We start from the raw sequence: 26,229 nt of genomic DNA, 5'->3' as shown, positions 1-26,229 counted from the left end.
GTTCTAACAGCCCTTATGCAAGACTCGGGGTTGGGGGTGGGGGGGACACCAGGAGACGGGCAGAGCCAGAGAGCCAGGTGCCTGACCGCTGAGAGATGGGAGGGCAGACTTGCCCAGACCCCAAGGGTACCCGTGGAGCCCCCTTCCCACCGCCTGCATAAGGAGCCATCTGTTCTCGGCTGAATAAACCAGCGGGGGGAAGCAGCTCGCAGTCCCCTGCCCCCCGGTCCGACCCCCGCACAATGCGCCTTTCTCCGAGGAGACGCCGCCTGGGCGCCGCCGGAGAGCGCTCCGTCTGGCCTCCCCTCCCCGTGGCGGCACAGCAAGACACACACACCGACCCCGTGGAAACCAAACTTTTTTTTTTTTTTTTTTTTTAAGAAAAAGAAAACAAAAAAAGAAATCCTACAAAGAACTGACCGCAGCACGCGTCTTCCACATCCCCTCCCCCGATCCCTCCCCGCAGTCCGACTTCTGGTCCAGGCGAGCCCAGCTCTAGCGCAACGCTGGGAGCCCGCCAGCGCCTCCCCCGCGACAGCCTAAGCCCAGGGGGACCCAGGTTCTGTCCGGGCCCGGCGCCCAGACGGCGCCCCTGGAGCGGGGGTAGAGGGCTGGGGCCGTCCGCGGGGCCGCTTTCCTTGCCCGGGTCCGGGCCACCCGCGGCCCTCACTTCTGGGTGGCCAGCTGGTTCTCCAGATCCTCCAGGCGTGCGGTCAGCTGGGCCAGTGGGAGGTTAAGGAAGCCTCCGGGGCTCTCAGGGGTCCCTTCGTCTCCCCTCCAGCCCGCACCCGCGGACCCAAAGGATATGCTTCTGCGACAGACTCTCTAGCGCCCCCAGCGTGCGGCCCTGGAACTCCACGAGGCTTTCGCATTCGCAGGGGCTCCGAAGCTCTGTCCCCGCGCCGATGCCCTCCTCTGCCAGAGGGGCACAGACAGTCGGGGGAGTGAGAAGCTGTAGGAGGACCAGCCGGCCCTGGCCGAGGCCCCCCGATATTCCTCCACCCCGCCTGCGGCTGAGTGCGCCGGTTTGAGATTCAGACAGACCTGGGATGAGTCCCAGCTCGATAGCTGTGAGATACTGGAAAACCCATTCAAACTTTCTAAGCCGTGGATTCATTGTCTATAAAAACGGATACAATGAGAAAACCTATTCGTTGGGCGGTGCTGAAGACTCTATGATTTTCATGTATGTCTTATGTGGGTACCCATCTCAGAAGGTTTCTCAAACCCTGGTGCTCATTGGACTCACTAGGAGATCTTGTTAAAATATAGATTCTTGGACTACCCTGGTGGTACAGTGCCTGATGCAGGGGACACGGGTCCAATCCCTGGTCCAGGAAGATTCCACATGCCTCAGAGCAACTAAGCCTGTGAACCACCACTAACTCGAGTCTCTATGCAACAACTACTGAAGCCCGTGCACCTAGAGCCAGCAAATTGCAACTATTGAGACCACGTGCTGCAAGAACTACTGAAACCTGAGCGCCTTAGAGCCTGTGCTCTGCAAGAGAAACCACTGCAATGAGAAGTCTGGGCAACTGGAGAGTAGCCTCTGCTTTCCACAACTAGAGAAAGACTGGATGCAGGAAAAAACAAAACAAAACCACAGCACAGCCAAAAAACAAAATATAGATAGATAAAGAGATATAGATAGATAGATGATAGATAGATAGATTCTTATTCTTAACGGGGAAGGAGCAGAGATGCTGTATTTCTAGTAAGCTCCCAAGCGGTACTGATGCTGTTGGTCCATGGACCACACTTTGAGTTGCAAGAGTCGACAGAAATACGGTCCAAATGAAACTGAATGTGGTGATGGGCATATGTTGCTAGTGGCTAGTTTATTGGAGGGTGAAACGTTAGAACTGATACAAGTAAACACTTTATACTGGATTTCAGTGGTTCCCTAGGTCCATGAATCAAGGTAAATTGGAAGTGGCCAAACAGGAGATGGCAAGAGTGAACATCAACATCTTAGGGATCATTTGTTCTCAAGTGTGGTCCCTGGACCAGCAGCAGCAGCATCACCTAGGGAGTTATTAGAAATGCAAATGATCTGATTCTACTCCAGACCTGCTGCATCAGAAACTCTGGGGTTGGAGACAACAATTTGTCTTTTAACAAACCCTCCAGGTGCATCTGATGCACACCAATGTTTAAGAACCACTGATTCCAGTCTATTTCCTCACACATTTCAATAACTCTGAAATCAAAATACGCGCCTTACAGTTAAATCCGGCATCTTTATTTTTTTTTTAGCAGTATAGAAAATAATAGTGATTCTTACAATGGATGGTATCTTAGATTCACTAAATTCTGTAAATGTGTGCCATTTTGAATACCACAGCACAATGCCTGGCACTTGGCTTTCAATACAGAGTTGCTATGATTTAAAAATTATATCTTAGTCTTGTATGTACCCTCAGCAAACTGCTGTATGTTGCGTCATCAGTGGTATTGATAACAGCCCCAGAATGGCTCCTAACTTTGCAGGCGGGGAAACCAACGTCCGGAGAGAGAGGAGGATCTACCCAAGGTCATCCTTCATCGGTTGGTGAAGATACTCAATCACAGAGGCCAGATTTCGGTTAGAATTCTAGAACTAGAGGTAACCTAGGGCAGCCAACACCCTGCCCTATCACAGAAGAGGAAAGGTAAGGGAGAGGTGGGGGTTAAGTGACTTGTCCAAAGTCACACTTCATGGGACATAAGAGTTAGGGACTTCCCTGGTGGTCCAGTGCCTAAGGCTCCGTGCTCCCAATGCAGGGGACCTGGGTTTGATCCCTGGTCAGTGAATAGATCCCACATGCCACAACTAAGAGTTCCCATGCTGCAGTTAAAGATCCTGCGTGCCGCCACTAAGACCCAGCACAGCCAAATAAATAAATTAGTAAAAGGACAGGAAGGGCCCTGAAGGAGAAGTTAATCCAGTGTCTCCATAATATCCTCGCTAATTATTAGAATTAGCCTGGAGAGAGGGAGAGGAAAAAAGGTGTGTGTGTAGGTGTGTGTGTATATATATATGTATATGCATATACATACATATATATGTATATATACATATATACAGAGATATTTTAAACATAGATTGTCCAGGCCCAGCATAGCCCTACTGAACCTGGCTCTAGAGTGGGGCCTGATTATCTGAAAGAAAAGTCACATTGTAGGCCTGGGTTACAGTCTAAAGACTCTATGGTAAAAAAAAGTCACCCCCTGAGAAATTCCCTATATTACCTATAAAGGTACTTGTACACAAAATTCAAGCCCATCTTCCCTCCACAAATAGAGTTGGTCCCCTTTTCCTTAGCTGAGCACCATATGAAGCAGATGGATTGAATTTATGGGATATATACATTTAATATGCCTCCCAGATGGTGCTAGTGGTAAAGAATCCGCCTGCCGATGCAAGAGACAGCAAGAGATGTGGGTTCCATCCCTGGGCCGGGAAGATCCCCTGGAGGAGGAAATGGCAACCTACTCGAGTATTCTTGCCTGGAGAATCGCATGGACATAAGAGCCTGGCAGGTTATAGTCCATAGGGTCACAAAGAGTCGGACAAGATTGAGCGACTAAGCACACGTATATTTAATACACATCTTTGTGTACTTGAAACACGCCCAGTCCTGCCCCTTTCCCAGGTCTTTCCCTGCCCCTTCCCAGGTGAAGCTGAATTCCAGCAAGATAAACGGACTTATGATGTGGCTCCCCTTACCAATGCTGAATTGGGCGTGCCTTTGAAAAAAATCCACTCCCCAAATTATTCTGAATTCCCGCCAATTTGGGCAACAGATCACTTAGAATTGTGCTTCTTAAACTTAGTACTAATTCCCTGAGGGTCTTGTCAAAGTGCAGCATTGTATTCAGTAGGTCTTGAGAGCGCTGAAAACGCTGCAGTTTTAACAAATAGCCAGGTGACAGCCCTGCCGACGGTCCAGGGACCACACTTTGAGTAAGGAGGCTCTGACCAGCGAGCCCATCCCACTGTTGTCACTCAGCGAAGGGGGCGCGAGCGAATAGGACCGGGAGGTCTCGGAGGATGCGCGGCAAGAGAAGGGGCGGGGTCCCGAGACGGCTGCGCTCACCAGGGCAGATGCTGCCTTTGAGGTTCTCCAGCAGGTGCGTCATGGTGCTGAAGTCCGGGGAGTAGGACACGTGCAGCTCGGCTGGCTCCGAGGCGATCTCTCGCAGTTCTTCCTCCACGGCCTTGCCCACGCCCACGGCGTACATGACGATGCCTGCGGGGTGGGGGGAACAGAGGGGGCGCCCTGGGCTTAAGGAAATCTGCCTCCCCGCGTCCAACTCAGCCTCAGTCAGCCCGGCCCTCGCCAAGCCCACCTTCCTCCTTGGCGCGCGCCGCCCACACGGAGATGTTATCCTGGGAGCGGCCGTCGGTGAAGACCAAGCCCACGCGGGGCACGTTGAGCGCCCGGGGCCGCGCTCCCTGCGCCTCGGAGAAGCTGTGCTCCACCATGTGGCGCAGGGCCAGCCCGGTCATGGTGCCGCGCTCCATGTACTCCACGGCCAGGACCGCCTGCTTCACCTCGGCCGCGGTGCCGTAGCGGCCCAGCGGGAACTCGGTGCGCACGCGGCTGGAGAACTGCACCAGCCCCACGCGCGTGCCCTCGGGGGACACGTCCAGGAAGTCCACGATCTGGTTCACGAAGCGTTTCACCAGCTCGAAGTTCTGCGGGCGGACGCTCTTGGAGCCATCAACGAGCAGAACTAGGTCCACGTGGCCTTCCCGGCACCCTATACCTCACCGGAGGAGAAGAGCTGGGAGTGAGGGCGGGCAGCAGCCATTTGCTCATTCATTCATTCATTCGCAAACGTTTATTATATAACAGATGCTATGTGTGAACTCCTTCCTATGCCAGGCACTGTGCTAAAATAAGAAAAACTAATCATCACATCATCATCATTGGCATCCTCATCATCTTTGCCATTTACTAAGTGCTTAGCACGGGGCTTCCCTAGTGGCTCAGTGGTAAAGAATCTGCCTCCAATGCAGGAGCCGCAAGACTCGGATTTGATCCCTGGGTGGAGAAGATTCCCTGGAGGAGGGCATGGCAACCCACTCCAGTATTCTTGTCTGGAAATCCCACTCCAATATTCTTGCTGGGAAATCCCATGGACAGAGGAGGCTGGTGGGCTACAGTCCACGGGGTCACAAAGAGTGGGCCACGACTGAAGCGACTTAGCAAGCAATTGCTTAGCACAGGCCAGGCAACCTGCTAAAGGCATCTTTTTCATCATCATCATCACAGTAGCTACTGTTTACGATCATCTACTATGTTAACCAACAGAATTCTGAGCACTTTGCCTCCCCTTTTCTCAGCCAGTGACCTTGCTAGGCCCCAAGGGAGGTTCGATAATAAATGAAACATAATCCTGATCCATAAAGAAACAGGGATGAAGCACAGGGGTCACATATGCCATTAGTGACCATCAAGGGAAGTGTTTGAATAGAGGGGCATGCAGGGAGCAAGGTAGGATTCTTCCTGGAGTTGGTGAGGAAGCCTGCATGGAGGTGGTGACAAGTGATTTGGTCTTCAGGGATGAGTAGGAGTTCTCCAAGGCAGGAAGGGACATTCTAGATGGTGGAGGCAATGTGTGTAGAGGCATGGAATCCAGGAGCCCTCAACACGTTTGGGAATGGGCGGGCCAGTACGGATCAAATATTTAAGTCTGGCAGGAGACGGGATGATGGGGTTGGCTGAAGCAATATTTTAATGACCTGAGGCAGTGGTTTCAAAAATTTGACCACAACTCACAGTAAAATAATAATAACGCATTATGATGCAGTTATGTGCCATACCATGCCACGCTTCAGTTGTGTCTGACTCTTTTAGACCCTATCGACTGTAGCCCGCCAGGCTTCTCTGTCCACGGGGATTCTCCAGGCAAGAATACTGGAGTGGGTTGCCATTCCCTTCCCCAGGGGATCTTCTCGACCCAGGGATTGAACCTGTGTTTCTTACATCCTCTGCACTGGCAGGCACGTTATCACTAGCGCCACCTGATAAGCCCATGATGCCCTTATACTCACGTACAATTAAAACTGAGTTTCATGAAACAATACTTATTCTTTCTACATACATGTAGTAAACTCTATTTTCTCTCTTTTTTAAAAAGAATTCTGACTTATAACCCATTAACTTGATTTTGTTATCCACTAGGGTTACACCCACCACTTGTGTAATCTACTATGGTTACACCCACCATTTGAAAAACTCAGGGGTAAGGCATTTGATCTTTATTTTGTAAGCACTGGTGAGCCACAGAAGGCCTTCGAGTAAGGGAGAAATGTGATCAAATAGTGTTTTTGAAATTAACTTTGGCAGCAGGGTAGAAGAAGGCAAAGAGGTAGAGGCAGGGCACGGCAGAGCCTCCAACTCCACCACCACCAACACACACGCATTTACACCACACTCAGGGGTCACAGCAAGGAAAGAGTTAAGGATGCTCAGAATGGGGCAGGGGGGCAGACGCAGGCAGAATTAGCCCCCTTCCACCCATAACTCACGGCTGCAGCTCTTGCCGTCTGCCTGGAGCTGCCGCCCCTCAGGACACACGCAGCGGTAGGAGAAGCCCTCACTCACACACTGGAACTCACATCCATGGTCCACACCATTGCAAAGATCCCGGGCTGAAAGGAGAGACAAGTCAGGATGAGTCAGGGTGGACTCCACCAGCTGAGATCCCTCGCCGCTCTGCACAAATGGAGAAGACCCCGCCTCACCCTGACAGCTCCTCCCGTCGGGCAGCAAGTCATAGCCCTCTCTGCAGCGGCACTGTGGCCCACCATAAATGCTAACACAGTCATGCTGGCAGCTGTGGTTCCCGAAGCTGCAGTGGTCAATGGCTGGTGGGAAGGAAGAGGCAAAGAAAGACATACGTCGGTTCTGATTGGAGTCATCAGAGACCTCAGCGTAGGATACCAGCTGGGGGGCTGGCTCATCCCTGCAGCTCCTCTGTTCCTGCTGGAGTACAAAGCCAGCTTGGCCCCGACAGAAATAGGAGCCAGGCACGCTGACGCACTGATGCTCACAGCCATGGTCCCCTTCAGTGCAGAGGTCGAGGGCTGAGGAAATGGTGAGGTCAGCCTGGGCCCGGGTCCTGCACTTCTCAGCCCTGACAGCACAACTGCCTGGGAGCTTTTTACAAACACCTATGCCTGGGACTTACCTGGTTTCCCAGTGGTTAGGACTCCACACTCCCAATGCAGGGGGCATGGGTTCAATCCCTGGTTGAGGATTTAAGATCCCACACGATGCGGGGCATGGCCAAAAAACACAAATAAATAAAAATACTTAGGCCTGGACCCCAACCCCCAAAGATCCTGACTCAGTTAGTCTGGGGTAGTACCCAGGCATCTGTGATTCTCCAAGTAGAGGCCTCCTTCCTACTGAGCCAAGCAGCCCTCCCAGCTCAAGCCCCAGCATGCCCACTACTAAGCCAGGAATAAGAATGGGACTCCACAGCTGTAAGAAACAGGGCTTCTGCCCTCAAGATGCTCATTAATTCACAGGGGAGGACCAGGCTTTGCCATTTAACCTGTCTGAGCCTCCATTTCCCCCTCTGCAAAATGGGAATACAGTCAATGGAAGAGGGCATGTGCATGCTAAGTCACTCTGTTTCCAACTCTTTGCAACTCTATGGACTTTAACCCATCAGATTCCTCTGTTCATGGGATTCTCCAGGCCAGAATACTGGAGTGGGTTGTCATGCCCTCTTCCAGGGGATCTTCACAACCCAGGGATCGAACCCACGTCTCTTACATCTCCTGCACTGGCAGGCAGATTCTTTACCACTAGCACCACCCGGGAAGCCCTAACAGAAGAGAACAATTGCTATTTACACCCACCTTCTAAGGAGGGTGAACTACTGCACTGCTGAGCATCTTGATGATTTCAACGTATAGATATGGCCTAGAGCTGAACTGAGGAATAAGGACTAGAGAAAGATGGGCTGCTCTGTATAAAAGTGTGAGAATGTGGGGTTCCTAGAAAAGAGATGGTGAGTGGAGAGAGGGAAAAAAAGAGCAAGAGAGATGGTGTGGAGATGAGTAACATGGATTGATCCCTATATAAATTCCCTATAGTGTGGTGACTAAGCACTTTCAGAATCGAGGATGCCTAATATTCATTTATAAATAAAGGATGTTTCATTTTCTGTGTGTATGTTTGACTTCACTTAGATGTAAATCACATCTCTGTCCACCCCCATTATTTAGTAAAATAGACATATGCACAACTTACACATACACACATGCCCTTGTGTGCACAAGTGTGTAAACCAGTGAAGAGGCTGACTTACATGCATAGCAGGCATGGACTGACAAATTGAGAGAGGACCTATAAATCAAATGAATTCAGTAGAAGCTCAGAGCGAGAGGGGACCACAGAATGTAAGCACTTAGAATTCCCAGAGATCTTGAGGAAGATTTTGAATGTTCACAGGTCTTCAAATAGGGTTTCAAGCCAGCCTTTTCTAAGCCCCCAAAACAAGAAGATCCCAGCTGACATCTCGATTACTGTAAACACAGAACTTCTTTTTTCCAAAATGTTGTGAGGTTGAGAGATGATATATGTAACAGTCTTAGTTCAATATCTGATGCTCACTTGGCATTCAGTAAATAGTTCAATTCAGTTCAGTTGCTCAGTCATGTCCGACTCTTTGCGACCCCTTGAACAGCAGCACACCAGGCTTCCCTGTCATTACCAACTCCCAGAGCTTGCTCAAACTCATGTCCATTGAGTTGGTGATGCCATCCAACCATCTCATCCTCTGTCATCCCCTTCTCCTCCTGCCTTCAATCTTTCCCAGCATCAGGGTCTTTTCAAATGAGTCAGTTCTTCAAATCAAGTAGCCAAAGTATTGGAGTTTCAGCATCAGTCCTTCCAACAAATATTCAGGACTGATTTCCTTTAGGAGTGACTGGTTGGATTTCCTTGCTGTCCAAGGGACTCTTGAGAGTCTTCTCCAGCACCCCAGTTCAAAAGCATTAATTCTTCGGCACTCAGCTTTCTTTATGGTTCAACTCTCACATCCATACATGACTACTGGGATAACCATAGCTTTGACTAAGTGGACCTTTGTTGGCAAAGTAATGTCTCTGCTTTTTAATATGCTCTCTAGGTTTGTCATAGGTTTTCTTCCAAGGAGCAAACATCTTTTAATTTCATGGCTGTAGTCACCATCTGCAGTGATTTTGGAGCCAAGGGAAAATAAAGTCTATCACTAATCCATTCCAGTAAATGGTAGCTGCCATTATGATCACAGGACTGAACACACATATATTCCGTACATGGAGGGGGGGAATTCCAATTGCATAAGCCAGGTACTGTGTGTCATCACTTTTCAGAAGGCAAAAATGAAGAACCAGGCTTTGAGAGATTGCAGGTGCAGAGAGATGAGGCAAGAGCAGCCCAGGTGAGCAGCTGGGAAAGAATTGAGATGCAGAAGCAGAAACGAGCAGCGTGGGTGGGGAATATAGGGGATGTATGTATGGAAATTCCAACAGTGTCTAAATAACAAAAACAGTAAAGATATGCCTCTGAAAAGGCTTGGGAGGTGTTTTGGAGCCAACCAAGAGATGTGCCTGAAAGAGGGAGGAGAGAAGATTGCAGAAAGTCCACTTAACCGTGGGGTCAAGACTTCTAGCCCTTGTCCCACCAAGGACTTGTGTGACCCCAAGCGATACTTTTTCTTTCCTAGACCTGAAAAGTAAGGGAGCTGGACTTTGACTTCCAAAGGCCCTGCCAGATTCACTCGACTGATATTGGGTCAATAGGAAGCTGCAGAAGGTTCAGGAGCAGGGAAAGTGCAGGATAGGGGTAGTTCTCACCCATACAGCTCTTGTTATCTGCTGCTAGCTGGTAGCCAGGGTTGCAGGCACAGTGGAAGGTGCCCCGGGCGCTGACACACTGGTGCTGGCAGCCGTGTCCCCCCTGAGCACACAGGTCCTTTCCTGAGGACACACAAGAGTAGAATCATCAGGGAACAGAGGGGGAGAACACTCCAGCAAGAGAGAGCTGGATGGGGTCAGAGGCAGGCCCCGTACTCCAGGATGTCTTTAGATGAAATATGACTCGTTTGAGAGGGGCCCATCCAGGGGAGGGCTTAGGGAAAATATATGGCCTGAGTAGCCCCTGTGAGTAGGCTCTGAAAACCTGGGCACCTAGCCAGATGGGTCAGGGGGATAAGGAAGGACTCCGGGGAGTTAAGTAGAGGAAGTCGAGAAATCAAGTGAAACTGAAAGTCGCGTCCAACTCTTTGCGACCGCATGGACTGGGTCCATGGAATTCTCCAGGCCAGAATACCGGAGTGGGTAGCCTTTCCCTTCTCCAGGGGATCTTCCCAACTCAGGGATCAAACCCAGGTCTCCCGCATTGCAGGCGGATTCTTTACCACCTGAGCTACAAGGAAAGCAGCAAATGACAATGACAAGAACACATCTGGCAGCATTGTGGGAGGAGCCAGAACAAGAGTTGTTGGGTCCTGTCCAGGTGGACCGGGCTTGGCTCCTCTAGGAAGGCGATGGGGCTCAGTCGTTAGGGGTGGTGCTTCTTGCGTAAAGGGGCGGTTTTGGAGTTAGACATTAAACCCGTGGAAACCACCATGGTTCTTCAAGGTGGGTGGGCACGATAAACGTCGCTCCTTGTTGCTGGGAAGCCTTAAGGAAAACTGGGCAGAGCTGGAATTTGACACAGCCTGCAGTGGGCCACTGACTCGTTGGAAAAGACCCTGATGATGGGAAAGATTGAAAGGCCGGAGGAGAAGGGGACGACAAAGGATGAGATGGTTGGATGGCATCACCGACTCGATGGACATGGGTTTGAGTAAACTCCGGGAGTTGGTGATGAACGGGGAGACCTGGCGTGTTGCAGTCCATGGGGTCGCAAAGAATCAGACACAACTGAGTGACTGAACAGAACCGCAGTTGCCAGGGCAACGCCGGGGCCTGATGGGCGGGGCTAAACGTGATGGGCGGAGCCACCGAGAGGGGTCAGGATTTCACTGCGGTGGGAACAGGAATCCGAGCGGCGGAGAGTTGGGGACTCTGTCCAGCGCTCCCCTCACTCACTACACAGCCGGCCCTGGAACTGCCGGCCGAACTCCTGGATAACGTCGAAGGACTCGACGAGGAAGACGTGCTCGTTCAGCGGGGGGGACGCCATGGCGCGCAGGGAGCCCACGTCGGCGCGCTGCACCCCCACGGCGTAGATCTCGATGCCGCGGGCGCGCGCCTGAGCGGCCACTTCTGCCACGCGATCCTGGGGCCGCCCGTCGGTCACAATGACGGCCACGCGAGGCACGTGCGCCTCCGGCGGGCGCGCGCCCTCGGCCACACTGAAGGCCACATTCATGGCGTACTGGATCGCCAGCCCGGTCATGGTGCCCTGCGCCAGCGGCACTAGAGCGCGGATGGCGCGTTCCATATCCTCGCGGCGCGAGAAGGCTCGGAGCGGGAAGACGCTCTGCACTTGACTCGAATACTGGATCACGCCGACGCGAGTGGCGTTGGGCCCCACGTCCAGGCTGCGGAGAAGGCCCACCAGGAACTGCCGCATAGTCTCGAACTCGAAGGGGCGCACGCTGCGCGAGCTGTCAATCACAAACACCAAATCCAGGGGCCCAGAACTGCACCTGGGACCTGCGAAGAGATCAGGAAAGGCTCTCTTAGGTTAGCAAAGCCTCGAGTCCCGGGAGAACCCTCAGGGAAACCCAGAGCGGAACATGCTCTCCCGGCGTAACTGCGCCCAGCTCAGAACTAACCTTGCAAATGCAGGTTAGATCCATCCACTCGCCCAGCATTTGCTGAGGGCCTGGGGAAGGAGACTGCACAGAATCTCTATCCTACAGCTCTGAGAGCTACTCTGAGGAGGTATTATCCATTCGGAGGGTGGACAAAGGGATGTAGCAAACTCAAATGCCTCTAGGAGCCAGGCAGGCCACGTAAATAAAGGAGGGAATGTATTGGGGTTAAGACGGTGGACATCCAGAGAGCCCATATGGTTCCTGAAGTGGGCAGCCCAACCAAATGTTGCCTTCCAGCCCTGAGGATCCCATGTTAGCAGATCTTTAGTCTTTTCATGAGAAGCCCCAAATCGTTTTTTTTTTTTTAATGGGAAATCGCCTACTTTTTTTTTTCAATTAACTTTTAAAAATGAAATGCCAACTGGGCAGTTCTGCATGAGCCCAACTTATCTGCCTCCAAGCCACATCATACAGACTGGGGAAATTGAGGCCCACAGAAGCGAAGCTGTGAACTTGAACCCAACCCCTTAGAGTTCCAAAGCTCTTCCTTTTCTCTCCCTGGTGTGCAGTTGGCTGCAGATCGAGAACCCGCTTTTGTTCCCTTCCCCGCCTGCTGGTGAGGATGGGCCCTGGCTCACCTGCCAACTGCAGTTGGGTTTCCCAAGGCTGGAGAAGGAGCAGCAACAGGGGCAGCAGCGAATATAGAAGCCCCCTCATGGCACTCAGCCAACAGAGAACGGAGGTGTCGGAGCCTGAAGAGGAAAGAAAATTATCAGAGCAATAGTGTTTACAGAGCTGTTATTCTAGGTGATGGGCATTTGGAGGGGGAGGAGGGTCATGGGTTTATTTTACTAATCTCTCTAGTTTCGTGCATGGTGAAAATTTTCATTATAAAAAAAATTCATCACAGTGAGTTTGCTGCAAACACAGGGAATTCTGCTTTTCAGAACTGTAGAATAGTAAATAAATAGAAAGTAGATTTAAAAATATACAAAAATTTAAAAGGAAAGGCCTTTCCTCAGTGCCAGGCACGATGATAAATGCTTTTCATGCACTGTGGCATTTATTGAGTCCTCTCAACAATTCTGAGTCCAAGGCTGTTGCTGTCCCCAGAGTATAGATCAGGAAAGAGGCTCAGAAACTTCACTGCGTGTACCCAAAGTCGCGTGGCAAGAAAGTGACTCCTCCAGGATATAATCCTACGCCTATGGGGTTCCAAGGAGCAGCCGCGTGACTCTTTGCAGAGGGAAGCCATTCCCCAGCTCGCCCCCTCCCCTTTGCACACAAGGCAGCTCTGTGTGGCTGTGCTCCCACCCACCACCACCCCACCCCTCGACTCAAACAGGCAGGGCCCCAATGCAGGCCTGCTGTCGCCTTGGCCGAAACCCACCACGCGGATAAACTTGTGACTTGGTACCGCCCCTTCCCGCCTGCTCTCAGGAAAGGTCTCCAGGGGGCGCCCTCTTGAGTCTAGCTGTGTTGGCTAGGTGACCGTGGGAAGCCCACATCTGCCCAGCAGGTGCTCCTGCCCAAAGCAAACAGGGGGCCAGGAGCCCCAGGGCCTTGGAGATAAGGGTGGGGTAGAATACATCCAGCGCTAGAGCAGAGGAGCAGAAGTGCGCACGGTGGGCTCCGGGGACAGTGGCATTGGACGCCCCCGGACTCGGCCATGGACCCCGTGGGGGCAGGTGAGCGCTCCCTCTTGGCCCTTGGCGACGCCAGTTGAGAATCACGAAGGACTCCCATTGTATAGATGCGAAAAGTGAGGCCCAAGAAGGTGGCCCGCCGAGCTGCAAAGGAACCTAGGACTCCTGGCTCCCGTTCTTCCTTCAGAGCGACCTGGCAAGCTGGTCCTTAGGCGTCACCTCTTTTTCTTCCATTCCCTCCCTGGGGTCCCTACTCCACCCCAATCCCCTCGCCCCTTGCTGAAGCTGTGCTAGCCATTTTTATGTTTCTGTTTCTTGGCAGAGGGGGCCAGCTGCCCCTAATCCAACCGCAGCCCCGCCCCCTCCCCAATTCCGTGAATGATTCTATTCTGAGAAAGGCCGGGTGCCTGTCGCTCCCTCTAGGCTCCCTCCCCGTTGCGGATCCTCACCTCCTTTGCCTTTCAGCGTCGGTAGAGGAACAAATACCCCTCTGGCAGAACCTGTCGTGGGAGGGTGACTAAGCCAGACGTGCCAGCCGCTCCTGGAGGTGGGCGGGTGTGGAATGCCTCCTCCAGCGTGGGCCACAGCCCAGCCGGGGAGCACCCCTGGGGAGCACGAGGGTACAGGCACAAGGCACCTTGGCCCCCTCCCATCTGTTCCTGTCTGCAGAAGCTCCTGGGCCCCTAAATCTTAAGTTTCCCCTCCTCCTGCTCTTGGCCTGATCCAACATCTCGCTTGGCACCCCACCTCCACCCAATCCTAGAAAGTCAAAATAGGGCTTGCGTCCAAGTTCATCACCCTTCCAAGTCCTCATTCTAGACAGGAAGGAGCCAGGACCAGAGAGGGTAATGTCTTGCCCAGGTCACACAGCAGCGTGGCAAGGTGACAGGACTGACTCCAGAACCCGGAGCTCCTTGAGGGGGTTAATCCTTGCTTTAAGAAATGCCCTTAGGATGGAGAAAGTGGATTCTCGAGGGAGGAGAGGTTTGTGAATAATTCAAGAGTTGGCTGAAGAACAAACACTTCGAGGACGTTCCGGGGAACGGGTTGAGGCGGGGCGGGGGTGGGGGGGTGGGGTGCCGGGGGTTCCTAGAGGGAGGAGATTGGGGATAAGGTCCCCCTTCTCCGTTTTGGCGGCCGTGCTCTTGGGGACTCTATTTGGAGAGGGCCCTGCAGAGGTGGGGAAGGGCACTGCAGGTCAGACGGGGCACCGTAGGCGGTGCAGCCGCGGCTAAATACGGGCGCCTGGTCTGGCTGGATGCCTGCTCCCCGCAGACCCCTCGGCACCCCCGGGCCCTTTGACTCACCTGAGCCTGCCGGACAGCTCAGAGGCGCGGCCGCAGAGCGGAGCCGACGGGCGGAGCCTCCCTGGCAGTTGGACCAGGTACCGGCGCGGGCAGTGTGCCCGAGGTGGGGACAGCCAGGCAGCTGGAGCGGGTGGAGGCGGCGGCCGCATTTAACCCGGGGGCCGGAGGGTGGGGAGGGGGAACGCGGGCCGCGACCCCTCCCACTTGCAGGGAGCGACCCCCCCTCCCTCTGAGGGCTGGGGCGGGGCCAGCGCGACGCCCCCTGCTCCCGCCACCCCTGAAGCCACAGACGCGAGCTGCGGGGCGGGAATCGAGCTCCCGCGGGAGGCTGGGCGGCTACGCTCTCCGCAGCCGGAATGCGTTGGAAGCCTCCGAGGCCCTTCCCCGGGGAGAGCCCCAAGGGGCGGAGCGGGGCCTGGCTCGGCCGCCGGCTGCTTGGCCCCGCTTCCGAGGGCGCGGCCGGGCTCTTGACCCCGCCGCCCCTTTCAGGGGTGGAGAGAGGCCCCGGACTCTGGTTCTGGTCCTGCAAGGAGGGATAAGGGGTTCAGAAGGGCAGCCTGAGGCTTCATGGCTCTCCCCAGGCCCCACCTGGTGGTGCCTCGGATCCTGCCCTCACGGACGCCTTTCCACGTTCTCTGCAATTACTGAGGTCCTGGGCCCAGCCATCCTCGCCCATCAAAACACCTTGGCGGAGAAGACCCAGGCCCCTAGGCCCTGACTGGCCCCCTCCACAGCCGATGAAGGCCCTGTGTTCAGGGGGAAGGAAAGCTGAGACAGCAATAGACGCCTACTCTTGGGACATAGGGGGTTGGGAGTGTTGCTTTAACCCGAAAAATACGAAAATATTCCAAGATCCTGGGCACACAGTTTGGGGTGCCCGTCCATTTTTTTCAGGCATCTGCTGACCGGCCAGAGAGCATTCTTCTGGTCCGGGGTCCAGCAACCACTCTCCCCTCCTCTCTCTCCTCGCCCCCACCCCCAAACCGCATCAGGACTGCCCCGGGGTGGGTCCCCTAAGGGTGCTGGGAAGCCATGCGCCCTTACAAACTCAGCCTCCGCCTCAAGGCCGGCACAAGTGAGGGCTTTATGCCGCTGGGGCCTCACCCCAGGGCTCCAGGCTGCAGTGGGCGTGGAGCCAGACCTGCGGAGTGGCGCCTGGGTGGTCCCGGTGGTCGCCACGAAGACCTCACTGAGCACCATACCACCCAAATATTTAGCCCACAGCTTACACTCAAATCGCCTCTCTTGTCTAAGGCTTCTTCTCTGTCGAGGGGGCAGAACTAGGAGGGTTCCTTCCTCCCATTCATTTACTCAATCTGCCCACTTGGGTCTCTAAGCTCCCTGCTGCGGGTGCCCGGCCCGCCCCCACCCAGTCCCAGGTCGTCTTCGGAGCCCAGTGCGGTCCTGAGGGAAGGCGTGCGCCGCTGCCTGCAGCAGCAGTGCGAGCAGACGGTTTGGATCCTGCACGCCAAGGTGGCCCAGAAATCATACGGAAATGAGAAGAGGTAGGTCCTTCGGTGGCCCTCCAAGGTCCCAGGGCCCGCCTTTAGCCCTGTGGTCCCCTCCCTGTTTCGCTTCCTAGGCGGTGCAGGTGGTAAAGAGTCCACCTGTTAAGGCAGGAGACACAAGAGACATGGGTTCGACCCCTGGGTCGGGAAGATCCCCTGGAGAAGGAAATGGCAGCTCACTCCAGTATTTTTTTTTGCCTGGAAAGTTCCATGGACAAAGGAGCCTACAGTCTATGGGATCGCAAAGAGTCAGACATGACTGAGCACGCATATGCACGCTCACCACACACAGAACCCGGAGAGGACGCAGGGCTCTGCTCGCAGCCAATCAGCGGCCTTTTTCCCTCAGTCACCATGATCCCCGACTTTGACCCGTAGCAGAACCACCCTGTGAATCTACAGTCGCCATTCACTCATTCACCCATTCATTCATTCCACAACTGCCTACTGAGTGCTTATCATGTGTCAGGCTCTCTGGCACTGCTGGGCACCCAGCACACAGTTGGACAAGACAGATACGATGACTGCCCTTGTGGCATCTTTGCTCTAGTGTGAGAGAGACAGACAATAAACACCTCACAAATCAGTGAAGAAGATGCTCCCAGATGAGGATGAGAGCTAGAAGGGAAACAGAATAGGCAAGGTGATAGAAACTGAGGGGCAGGGGTGTATTTAGCTAGCAAGGTCAAGGTGGTAGGAAGGCCTTTTGAGGAGATGACATCTGAACTAAGACTTGAATGTGAAAATGGAGCCAGACATGAGGAAATCTGGGGGGAGCATATTTTAATTAGAAGCAATGAAAAAGGCAAAGACCTTGACTCACTTGGTACTAACTTGGCCTGTTCGAGGCCAAAAGAAGTCAGAGTGGCTGGAATTAGAGAAGGAGAGGGGTCATCATAGGAAGTGAAGTTGGAGAAGTAAGCAGGGGCCAGATCATGTAAGTACTTTGAATTTAAACCACTGGAGGATTTTAAGATAAGCAACATACCCTAAAAACAGGAAAAAAAAAAATTAAAAAAAGCAACCCCCCATTTGGCTGTTGTGTGAAAAACAGGTCGAAGGAGGGTAGGAGTGGAAGCAGAGAGACCAAAGGGAGGCTGATACAGTGGTCCAGGCAAACTGATGGCAGCTGGGACAAAGATGGAGGTGGTCAGAAGTCAATGGATTCTGAATATGTTTTAAGGTGGTGGATAGGACTTTCTGATGGATTGAGTGAGGAATGTGAAAAAAAGAAAAGAAAGATTCGGGTATTAATGGGGTTCACAGTCGCGGAGAAACTTGGAGAGATGGAGGAGGAATCAAGGATTCTGTTGGCTTTCTGCTATCTTTGAGACGCCTCAAAGGCAGGACACTAAAGTGGAGATGGATATACGAGTCTGGCGCTTACATGTCTCCGCAGGTTCTTCTGCCCGCCGCCCTGTGTCTACCTCGCAGGTCCGGGCTGGAGGGTGAAGCCAGTGCCGGGCCAAGGTGAGGGCGGACTCCAGGGCGGCCGGGCGGCTCAGTTTATAAGTGGACCAGCCACTCTGCAGGGCCCGGGAGCGGGGCGGTTCTCAGGCGCAGTCTCGCCGCGCCCTCTGGCGGCGAGAACTAAGGTTGCCTGGCTGACACCTGAGTGCTTCCAGAGCCGGCTCCCATCCCTTTGCAGCCCACCAAGCAGGGCAGACTGGGCCCCTGGTCTGCGGTTACATGGGACTAGACGGCGCGTCCGGCAGCGCCGCCGAGACGCAGAAGTTGAATTTCGAAGAGCAGCCCGACTCCAGGGTGAGAGCGCATGGCAGGAGGGGGGCGGTGGGGGTGGGTGGGCTGCGATTCCTTCTCCCATCCTCACCTCTCCCTTGGAGGGGACCGGAGAGGGGAGGGGGCTCCTTCACTCCCCCTGCAGGAGCCAAAAGATAGGTGGGGATGCGGAGAGACCAAGTTTCTGCCTTGAGGCTGAGTCCAAGAGCTTGGACCTGTCATGTTACGTCCGACGGGGCGGGCGTCAGATAACTGGGGGAGGTGGGCTCATCCCGGGACTTAGGGCTGCGATGAGACGACCCTGTCCTCGCGAACCCGGTAGGAATTCAGTTGCGCCAAGACTCTGTACATCTCGGACGCAGACAAGAGGAAGCACTTCCGACTGGTGTTGCGGCTCATGCTCCGAGGCGGCCGGGAGCTGGGCACCTTCCACAGCCGCCTCATCAAGGTCATCTCCAAGCCCTCGCAGAAGAAACAGTCGCTGAAAAACACCGACCGTGAGCGGGGGCGGGGCCTGGCCGCGGGGCGGGCTTGGGGAGGTGCCCCAGGTCTGCAAGCTGCTTGATTTGGGAAGGGGGAGGGGGAGAGGCCTGGGAGCCTGAGCCGAAAGCGGGGCCGGGTCTGGATGAATGGGTGTGGCTTAGGTACCCAATTTGAGGTTGGGGGTCCCCAAAATAGCTGGCATGTGCTGAACCGAAGACAAAATATAATAAAAAGGCAGAGGAAATTCAGTTAAAAATATTTATTCAGTGCCTGATGTGCATTGCAAGTGTCTGTTCTGGAGGAACAGCCTAGCCTAACAGGGGAGAGACACACATAGCTGATCAAAGAGACAGTTGGAGATAAGCCCTGGATGCCAAGTGATAAACCCCGGGGCTAATGGGTTTGAAAATACAGGGGGGAAAAGCCTGAATGACAATAACACCATCACCCTCCCTGGAAAATGGAAGGGAGAAGCTGGGGAAAGGGGGCCTTTCTTGGCAGGCATGTACATTCATCACCCTGTTTGATGCTCATTCTTGTAAGGTGAGTGGTAGGTGAGGAAAAATGAGACGCGGAACATCCATCCATTCGTTTAAGAAATGTTCCGGCCTTGGACTTCCCTGGCAGTCCAGTGGTTAAGACTCTGTGGTTCCACTGTAGGGGACTCAGGCTTGATCCCTGGTTGGTGAACCCTAAGATCCTGTATGCCACTCAGTGGGACCAGAAAAAAGGAAAAGAAAAAAAGAAATATTGGGGCCCATCACCTTCCAAATGACTTGCTTAGGTTTGCCCACCTAGAAAAGTGGTCCAGCCAGCATTTGAACTTGAGTTGATGTGACTCAAGCCCACTCCCACCCCGCACCTTGTTTGCTTTCTGTTAAAAACGTTGAAGGATGTCTCAGATTCAGGCAGTGCGCTGGCTGGCCGCTGGTGTGAGGACAGGGCCAGGGAATGCTTAGTGGGTATAGTGAGATGGTTTTAAGTGCAGATTCTGGAGCGAGGTGGCCTGGGTTTGAATCCTGGCTCTGCCGCTGGCTAGCTGTGTGGTCTTGAGGGAGTTGTTCTCTTGAGTAAAGATAATATTATCTACTGCAGAAGGCTGTTGAGAAGCAAAAGAGCTAACTCAAGTTCAGCATTTAAAACAGTATCTGAAAAACAATGAACGTTAGCTATCATCATTATGATAATGGATGGGAACTTGGGTGAAATATACATTGAGCACCCACAGTATGCCTGGCACTGTGGGGGAAGAGTGGATGATGGCCCAGTGCTTTCTCCCCGGGTGCTCAAAATCCAATCAGAAAGCAGAATGGTGGCTCTGAATTTGTGCTAAAGGATGAAAGAGATCAATATTAAACCGTAGAAATATACTGCTATTTCACACCACATGCCTTTTGTTTATACAGTCTCCTGAGCAACTCCTACCTACCTCGTCCTCCCCAGCTAAGAGTATAACCTCCTCCAGGAAGCCTTCTGGAACCCAGCCAGCCCTTACTACATCCTACTGGAAGTTTCTATTTATTCCCAGTCCCCACTCTGAGACTGTGAACTCCTCCAGAGCAAAACTAGATCTAATTCACCCTTTGGTGCCTGGCACACAGCATAGGGCATTTAGTAACTACTTGTTTTTCCTGCCCAGGCAGCGAAAAGGACCAGACAGAGGTACAGAAGCAGGATTATAGCAGGTGCTGGATAAATAGCCATGAGACAATGAATTCCCAGGCTAGTGTGTCTGGGAATTTGAGCCAGATTGGCTCAGGGGACAGAGGGTGGGAACTTCACTGGCAATTCCAAGGGGCCAAGCCAGGTCCGGGCACTGACTCCACCTCCCCTCACAGTGTGCATATCCTCGGGCTCGAAGGTCTCCCTCTTCAACCGCCTGCGCTCCCAGACGGTCTCCACGCGCTACCTCTCAGTGGAGGACGGGGACTTTGTGGCCAGTGCACGCCAGTGGGCTGCCTTCACTCTCCACCTGGGTAATCCCACAAGCAGGCCTGGGGCTGGGCACTTCACATGCATTCACTTATTTCATCTTCACCACAACTCATCCAGGGAAGTAAATGTTGCCCCATGGAACCAAGGCTTACAGACACCAAAAGACTTGTCAAAAGTCCTAGTGAGTCAGTAACTGAACCCAGCTACTCTGACTCCGGCATCCAACCCCTTTCCCCAGCTCAGCCCCTGCCCCCAGAGCACAGGCATTCTAAGGATGGGCCACAGAGGGTTTCTCCAGGCTGAGAAATTTCAGCCTGAGCCACCTCTCTGTGTGCTAACCCTGCCCATAAGACCCTTATGTGACGCGAGGCGGAGCCAGAGGCAGAAGGATTTGGGACAGAAGCTTAGAACCCCTGAAGCCCTCCTGCCTTCTGTTTATTTCTCAGCTGATGAACAGTGTTCCCAGGGGGACTTCCCGCCTCGAGAGGGCTACGTCCGCTACGGCTCCCTGGTGCAGCTCGTCTGCACGGTCACGGGCATCACCCTACCTCCAATGGTATGGGAAGGGAGGGCATGGCTGGACGGGTCACCCCAGATCCGTCCACAAGGGAAGGGCTGAGGGTGAGCACCCAAAGCATGATGACCCCTATCCTCATTGGGGACACTCAGCGTTTGTGGGAGCTGTCATGGTGAGGGGGCGGATATGCCAGCAATATTCCAGCATTCTGCATGGCTATTGGGGTAGCAGAGAGCTGGCTGGGAGGGCAGCCTGTGGGCACCCAGGCACCCTGCTGCCACACGTCCCCCACACTTCTGCCATAGATCATCCGCAAAGTAGCCAAACAGTGTGCCCTCCTTGATGTGGATGAGCCCATCTCCCAACTCCACAAGTGTGCATTCCAGTTTCCCGGTGGCCCTCCAGGAGGAGGCGGCACCTACTTATGTCTCGCTACAGAGAAGGTGGTGCAGTTTCAGGTGAGAAGCAGAGACTCTCAGCACCAAGCATCCCAGAAAATCAGAACCGCAAAGAACAGTAGGATGTAAGATCACCATTATCAGCACCATCGTGGTTGCTACTCACTGAGCAACACTGCCTCCTATGGAATGTTAGACATGAAGACTATCAGGATAGAATCAGAGAATGTAGAAAAAAATAGTAATAGTAGCATTGAGCAATGCTCCTTCCCAAAGGCCATTAAAGTCATAGAATGTTGTGATATAAAATTGTAGGGGGATTCCCTGGTGGTCCAGTGGTTATGACTCTGCACATCCACCGCAGGGGGCTGGGGTTCCATCCCTGGTCTGAGAACTAAGATCCCACAAGCTCAGAGGCACAGGGCCAAGAAAAAAAAATTGTAGAATGCAAATAAAAATCAGTAATAAATAGTACTTTTGGCTGGTGGCTCAGAGGTTAAAGCATCTGCCTGCAATGCGGGAGACCTGGGTTCGATGCCTGGATCGGTAAGATCCCCTGGAGAAGGAAATGGCAACCCACTCCAGTATTCTTTCCTGGAGAATCCCATGGACGGAGGAGCCTGATGGGCTACAGTCCACACGGGGTCGCAAAGAGTCGGACACGACTGAGCGACTTAATTAACTTTTGAGTATTACTGAGCAAAGATGAATTATGGACTGTTAAGACATAAGATTGTCAAATATGAAAAACTGCTATTATTATTAAGCAATACAAAGAACATTATCATGGAATGTTGAGATAAAATCATAATATGTAGAAAATCACATTATTATTGAGCAGTGCTGCTGCTGCTGCTGCCAAATTGCTTCAGTCGTGTCCGACTCTGTGCGACCCCATAGATGGCAGCCCATCAGGCTCCCTGTCCCTGGGATTCTCCAGGCAAGAATACTGGAGTGGGTAGCCACTTCCTTCTCCAATGCATGAAAGTGAAAGTGAAGTCGCTCAGCACCCCATGGACTGCTGCCTAGCCTACCAGGCTCCTCCATCCATGGGATTTTCCAGGCAAGAGTACTGGAGTGGGTTGCCATTGCCTTCTCCATTATTGAGCAATAATCCTTCCAAAAGCATTTTAAAGTGTTGGAATGTTTAGGGCACAGGATTGCACAATGTTTTTCTTTTCTTTTTTCTTTTTTTAATGGAATTCTAGAATTCTAAGAACATAGATCTTTAGAAACCAGCTAGTCCAGCGAGCTGAGGTAACTCTAAATAGAGAAATTAAAGGTTTGGTCCGAGCTCGCAGGGCAGGTAAACCGCAGAGCCCAGGACTGGAACGTTAGGAATGCGGAAGCCCCGGCATTGCGCCGGCTGGCTGCGCTGAAGGCCGCCCCTGGCCGCAGCTTCTTCTCCATCCCCTGGGGTCTCCCCTCAGGCCTCCCCCTGCCCCAGCGAGGCCAACAGAGCGCTGCTCAACGACAACTCTTGCTGGACCATCATCGGCACCGAGTCGGTGGAATTCTCCTTCAGCACCAGCCTGGCGTGCACCCGGGAGCCGGTCACTCCCGTGCCGCTCATCAGCACCCTCGAGGTGAATCCGGGCGCTGCGGGCCGCTGGCGGGCGTGGATCCTGACTGCTCTGGGCGGGGCGGGAGTGCAGGTGAGGGAGGGTTGCGAGCTCTCAGCTCCCCCCCCCCGCCCCCCGCTTCTCCCACACCCCTTGGTCTCACCCTCCCCCAGCTGAGTGGCGGGGGCGACGTGGCCACCCTGGAGCTCCACGGTGAGAACTTCCACGCGGGGCTCAAGGTGTGGTTCGGGGACGTGGAAGCGGAAACCATGTACAGGTATGGGGGTGGGGGGTTTCCCTGTCTCCCAGAGAACGGAGCTGGTGGGGAGTGGGATGCACGCCATCAGCATCGCTGCTGCCCCGATCTCGATGCCCCACCCCCAGGAGCCCGCGGTCCCTGGTGTGTGTGGTACCCGACGTAGCCGTCTTCGGCAGCGACTGGCGCTGGCTGCGCACACCCATCACAGTGCCCGTGAGCCTCGTGCGCACCGACGGCCTTTTCTACCCCAGCGCCTTCTCCTTCACCTACACGCCCGAGTACAGCGCGCGGCCGGGGGCCCCGGGCGCCCTGGCGGCGCCCGCCGCTGACGCCGACGCGCTCCTGGAGAGCATTCATCACGAGTTCACGCGCACCAACTTCCACCTCTTCATCCAGACGTAGGAGGAGCGGCCTGGACGCTGAGACCTGGCCGGCGGAGGGTTTTCTGGGTCCTGAGCCCTGCCTTCCGCCTCGGTGCTGCGCAAGTGAAAGCTGAAGACCGACTTGCAGAAAGCTCTCGCCCTAGAAACCTGGCCCTGCGGGTCTTTCACCGGTTACTCCCTCGTCTTTTCCTTCTAGGAAGACCCCGCCTGAGTGATGCTCCCTTTGTATCCGGTCAGGAGTGTGGTTTTCTCTATCATTGTCTTTTTCACTCTGACATTCTCTCTCCCGAGGTAACTATAGTTTTTTTGTTTTTTGTTTTTGGCCATGTCACGTGGCCTGTGGGATCTTAATTCCCAGACCAGGAGTGGAACCCGTCCCACATGCGGTGAAGTGCAGTCTTAGTCCCTGGACCACCAGGGAGTTTCCTGTAGATCTCTCTTCTTTGTGCATCCCTGTCCCTGCATCTTTGTTTCTCTCCATCTCTCTGGGTCTGGCATACAGTTTCACACATTGTAAAAAGCCTAGAGCAGTGACCCTCCAGGCAGCTGTATTTCCTGAAGGAAGAAACGGGTGATATTTCACACACATGGGGCATGGGCTCACGCTTGCCCTGATGGCCCCAAAGCACCAGGTCCTGCCTGGAACATTGGGTCCCACTCCAAGCACCAAGTCCCTTCTGGAGCATGGGGAACCTGTCCTGGAGTGCTGGCTTCCACCGTGCAGTACAAAGCTCGGTCCTTTCCTTAGTCTTTTTCTGGCTGGAGCCAGGCACAGTACCCATTCAGATGTTTGCCCTCTGGTCCACAACTTTGGTGGCTGGGCAGGTCCCTGGTGTAGTGGTCAGGTCTTGCCATCTTAATTGTCTACCCAGGCATTTCTTTCGCAGGCCTGGTAAGATGCAGTCAGTCCTAAGGGTCGGAGATTGCTCTGCTGTGTTGGCATCAACTCCCAGCCAGGGCAGGGAGTGTGGTACTCCCTGTATCTGTATGACCCACCTCCTCCCAGAGGGAGGTGGCCCAGTGTGCTTCCCCCCACATACACACAGAGTAGAGGACAACATGTGTGGTGGAGCAGATAGCTCACTTGTGATACTTCCTGGAGGAGCAATGGGGTTCAGAGGTAGCCAGCATCCCTGAGCCCCTGTCCCTGCTCTGGGGACCACCTGCTGCCTCTGGGCAGGCCCAGGGGCAACCACAAGACCCAAAACAAAACTTTCCCAGGACAACTCTAGGCAGAACTCATGGGATCTGCTGGGCAATAATCAAGAAAGAGTAGCTTCTTTGGATGGAGCCTAGGGATAAAATTGCAATTTATCACTGCCCAGACTCTCCACCCTCTGCCAAATGTGTGCCCCACAGGGAGGAACCTGTGTCATGGAGGGTCCTGACTTGGGCTGTGGAAACCATGACACAGATATTGTAGGTGCCAACTACTTGTACCAGCCCCTGGGGGTGCCGAAAGGGGAGAACTGGTCTGAAATGTGGGTCAAGGGCTCTCACCCTTCTGGGCCTTTCTTTATGCTCTAAGTTCATTTCCTGAGATGCTTTCCCCAGAACATGGAAACCTCCGTGAAAAAGAAGAAGCTGATATTTCCCAAGGGGGCAAAATGGGCTTTGCTTTTAGAGTCCTCAAACTCTTGGCTAAGTTCCGTTCTCTGCCATCAGCAGACTGAAACCCACAATGATGGGAAAGAGAAGCTTGTTCAGTCTGCCATGGCCCCTGGGAGTGGATCCTGGCTGAGGAACCCAGGGAATAAATGGATGGAAAATGTCCTCCACGTGAGTGCCCGTCCCAGGAGAGTTTGAGCTCACTGCCCTGTGAGATTGAAGCAGGAAGCCACTTGTAAAAACGCTAAAAGGTCTCTCAGGGAGTTGGGGCTCAAGGGCCTTTCCAGTTCTGCCCTCAAGAACTTCCTCCACCACTCCACCAGGCAGGAGTCCCGGAAGCCAAGGACCTAGCTTGGCCTGAAAGCCCAGTCATGCAGCTCTATTTTTTGCACTTTCTGCAGGACACTCCCAGACCCTTGGTCCCACCTACGAAAGTCTGTGCCCTCAGAGCTCCAACCCTGGCCTGTCTTCTGAGTTTCAGCTGCTGGACTGTCCTGGGAGGTCTTCTCTCCCCCAAGCCTGAATCTGTCTAACATCAAACTACCCTCCCTCTCCGTCTTCCTTGCTAGAAGAGGCTTCCTCCTCCACTCCACTACTGCTCTGTTCTCCAAACTCATCTCAGACAGCGCCTTCGAGATTTCCCTAATTCGGGACTTCCCTGGTGGTCCAGTGGGTAAGAATCCATCTGCCAATGCAGAGAACAGGGGTTTGATCCGTGGTCCAGGAAGATCCCACATGCCACAGGGCAACTAAACCTGTATGCCACAACTACTGAGCCTGGGCTCTAGAGCCATTGCTCCGCAACGAGAGAAGCCACCTCAGTGAGAAGCCCGCACACCGCAACTAGCGAAAGCCAGCGTGCAGCAGCAATGAAGACCCAGCACAGCCAAAAAAAAAAAAAATCCCTAATTAGACTTAATATGGTGATTGTTTGACACTGTATTCAAATATTGCATCATTATGTTGTACACAGAAACTAATATAATGTTATATGTAAAAAAAAAAAAAAAAAAATGTCCCCAAGGCAAGACTACATAATTGGCAGGCCCAGGGCAAAATGAAAATATATAACCCCTTGTTCAAAAATTATACAGACTTTAAAGACAGAGATAGCGGAGCATGA

The 26,229-nt window shown here is 53.4% G+C and overlaps 2 protein-coding genes across 4 annotated transcripts; one reads left to right on the top strand and one right to left on the bottom strand.

Moving 5' to 3' along the window:
* Window positions 1-341: 341 nt before the first annotated feature.
* MATN4 (matrilin 4) lies at window positions 342-14,847 on the bottom strand. 3 transcript variants are annotated; one of them, XM_086331638.1, is made up of 12 exons: window positions 14,714-14,835; window positions 13,856-13,906; window positions 12,399-12,512; window positions 11,087-11,656; window positions 9,848-9,970; window positions 6,961-7,081; window positions 6,740-6,864; window positions 6,524-6,646; window positions 4,336-4,749; window positions 4,083-4,235; window positions 809-915; window positions 349-726 (listed from the first exon to the last, which is right to left on the bottom strand). In XM_086331638.1, the coding sequence occupies exons 3-12, from the start codon at window positions 12,475-12,477 to the stop codon at window positions 667-669; spliced, it is 1,875 nt and encodes a 624-aa protein (XP_086187764.1). In that variant the 5' UTR covers window positions 12,478-12,512; window positions 13,856-13,906; window positions 14,714-14,835; the 3' UTR covers window positions 349-666. The 3 variants fall into 3 exon arrangements, with proteins under 3 accessions (XP_086187761.1, XP_086187763.1, XP_086187764.1); XM_086331635.1 differs by lacking the exon at window positions 6,961-7,081 and having other exon boundaries at window positions 342-726; window positions 6,740-6,862; XM_086331637.1 differs by lacking the exons at window positions 6,961-7,081; window positions 13,856-13,906 and having other exon boundaries at window positions 342-726; window positions 6,740-6,862; window positions 14,714-14,847.
* Window positions 13,430-25,267, top strand: RBPJL (recombination signal binding protein for immunoglobulin kappa J region like). Its single transcript, XM_086331252.1, has 12 exons — window positions 13,430-13,448; window positions 14,682-14,790; window positions 16,093-16,218; window positions 17,621-17,691; window positions 17,870-17,985; window positions 18,284-18,458; window positions 20,283-20,420; window positions 20,826-20,935; window positions 21,202-21,354; window positions 22,725-22,880; window positions 23,030-23,133; window positions 23,241-25,267. The coding sequence occupies exons 1-12, from the start codon at window positions 13,430-13,432 to the stop codon at window positions 23,515-23,517; spliced, it is 1,554 nt and encodes a 517-aa protein (XP_086187378.1). The 3' UTR covers window positions 23,518-25,267.
* The last annotated feature ends 962 nt before the right edge of the window (window positions 25,268-26,229 follow it).

This window comes from Bos grunniens, chromosome 13 (genome assembly GCF_055505025.1).
Source record: "Bos grunniens cultivar Pamir isolate PY7600 chromosome 13, Bosgru_T2T1.0, whole genome shotgun sequence".
NCBI classification, from domain to species: domain Eukaryota; kingdom Metazoa; phylum Chordata; class Mammalia; order Artiodactyla; family Bovidae; genus Bos; species Bos grunniens.
Note: the sequence above shows the minus strand (reverse complement) of the source record. Positions and strands in the feature narration are given on the sequence as shown.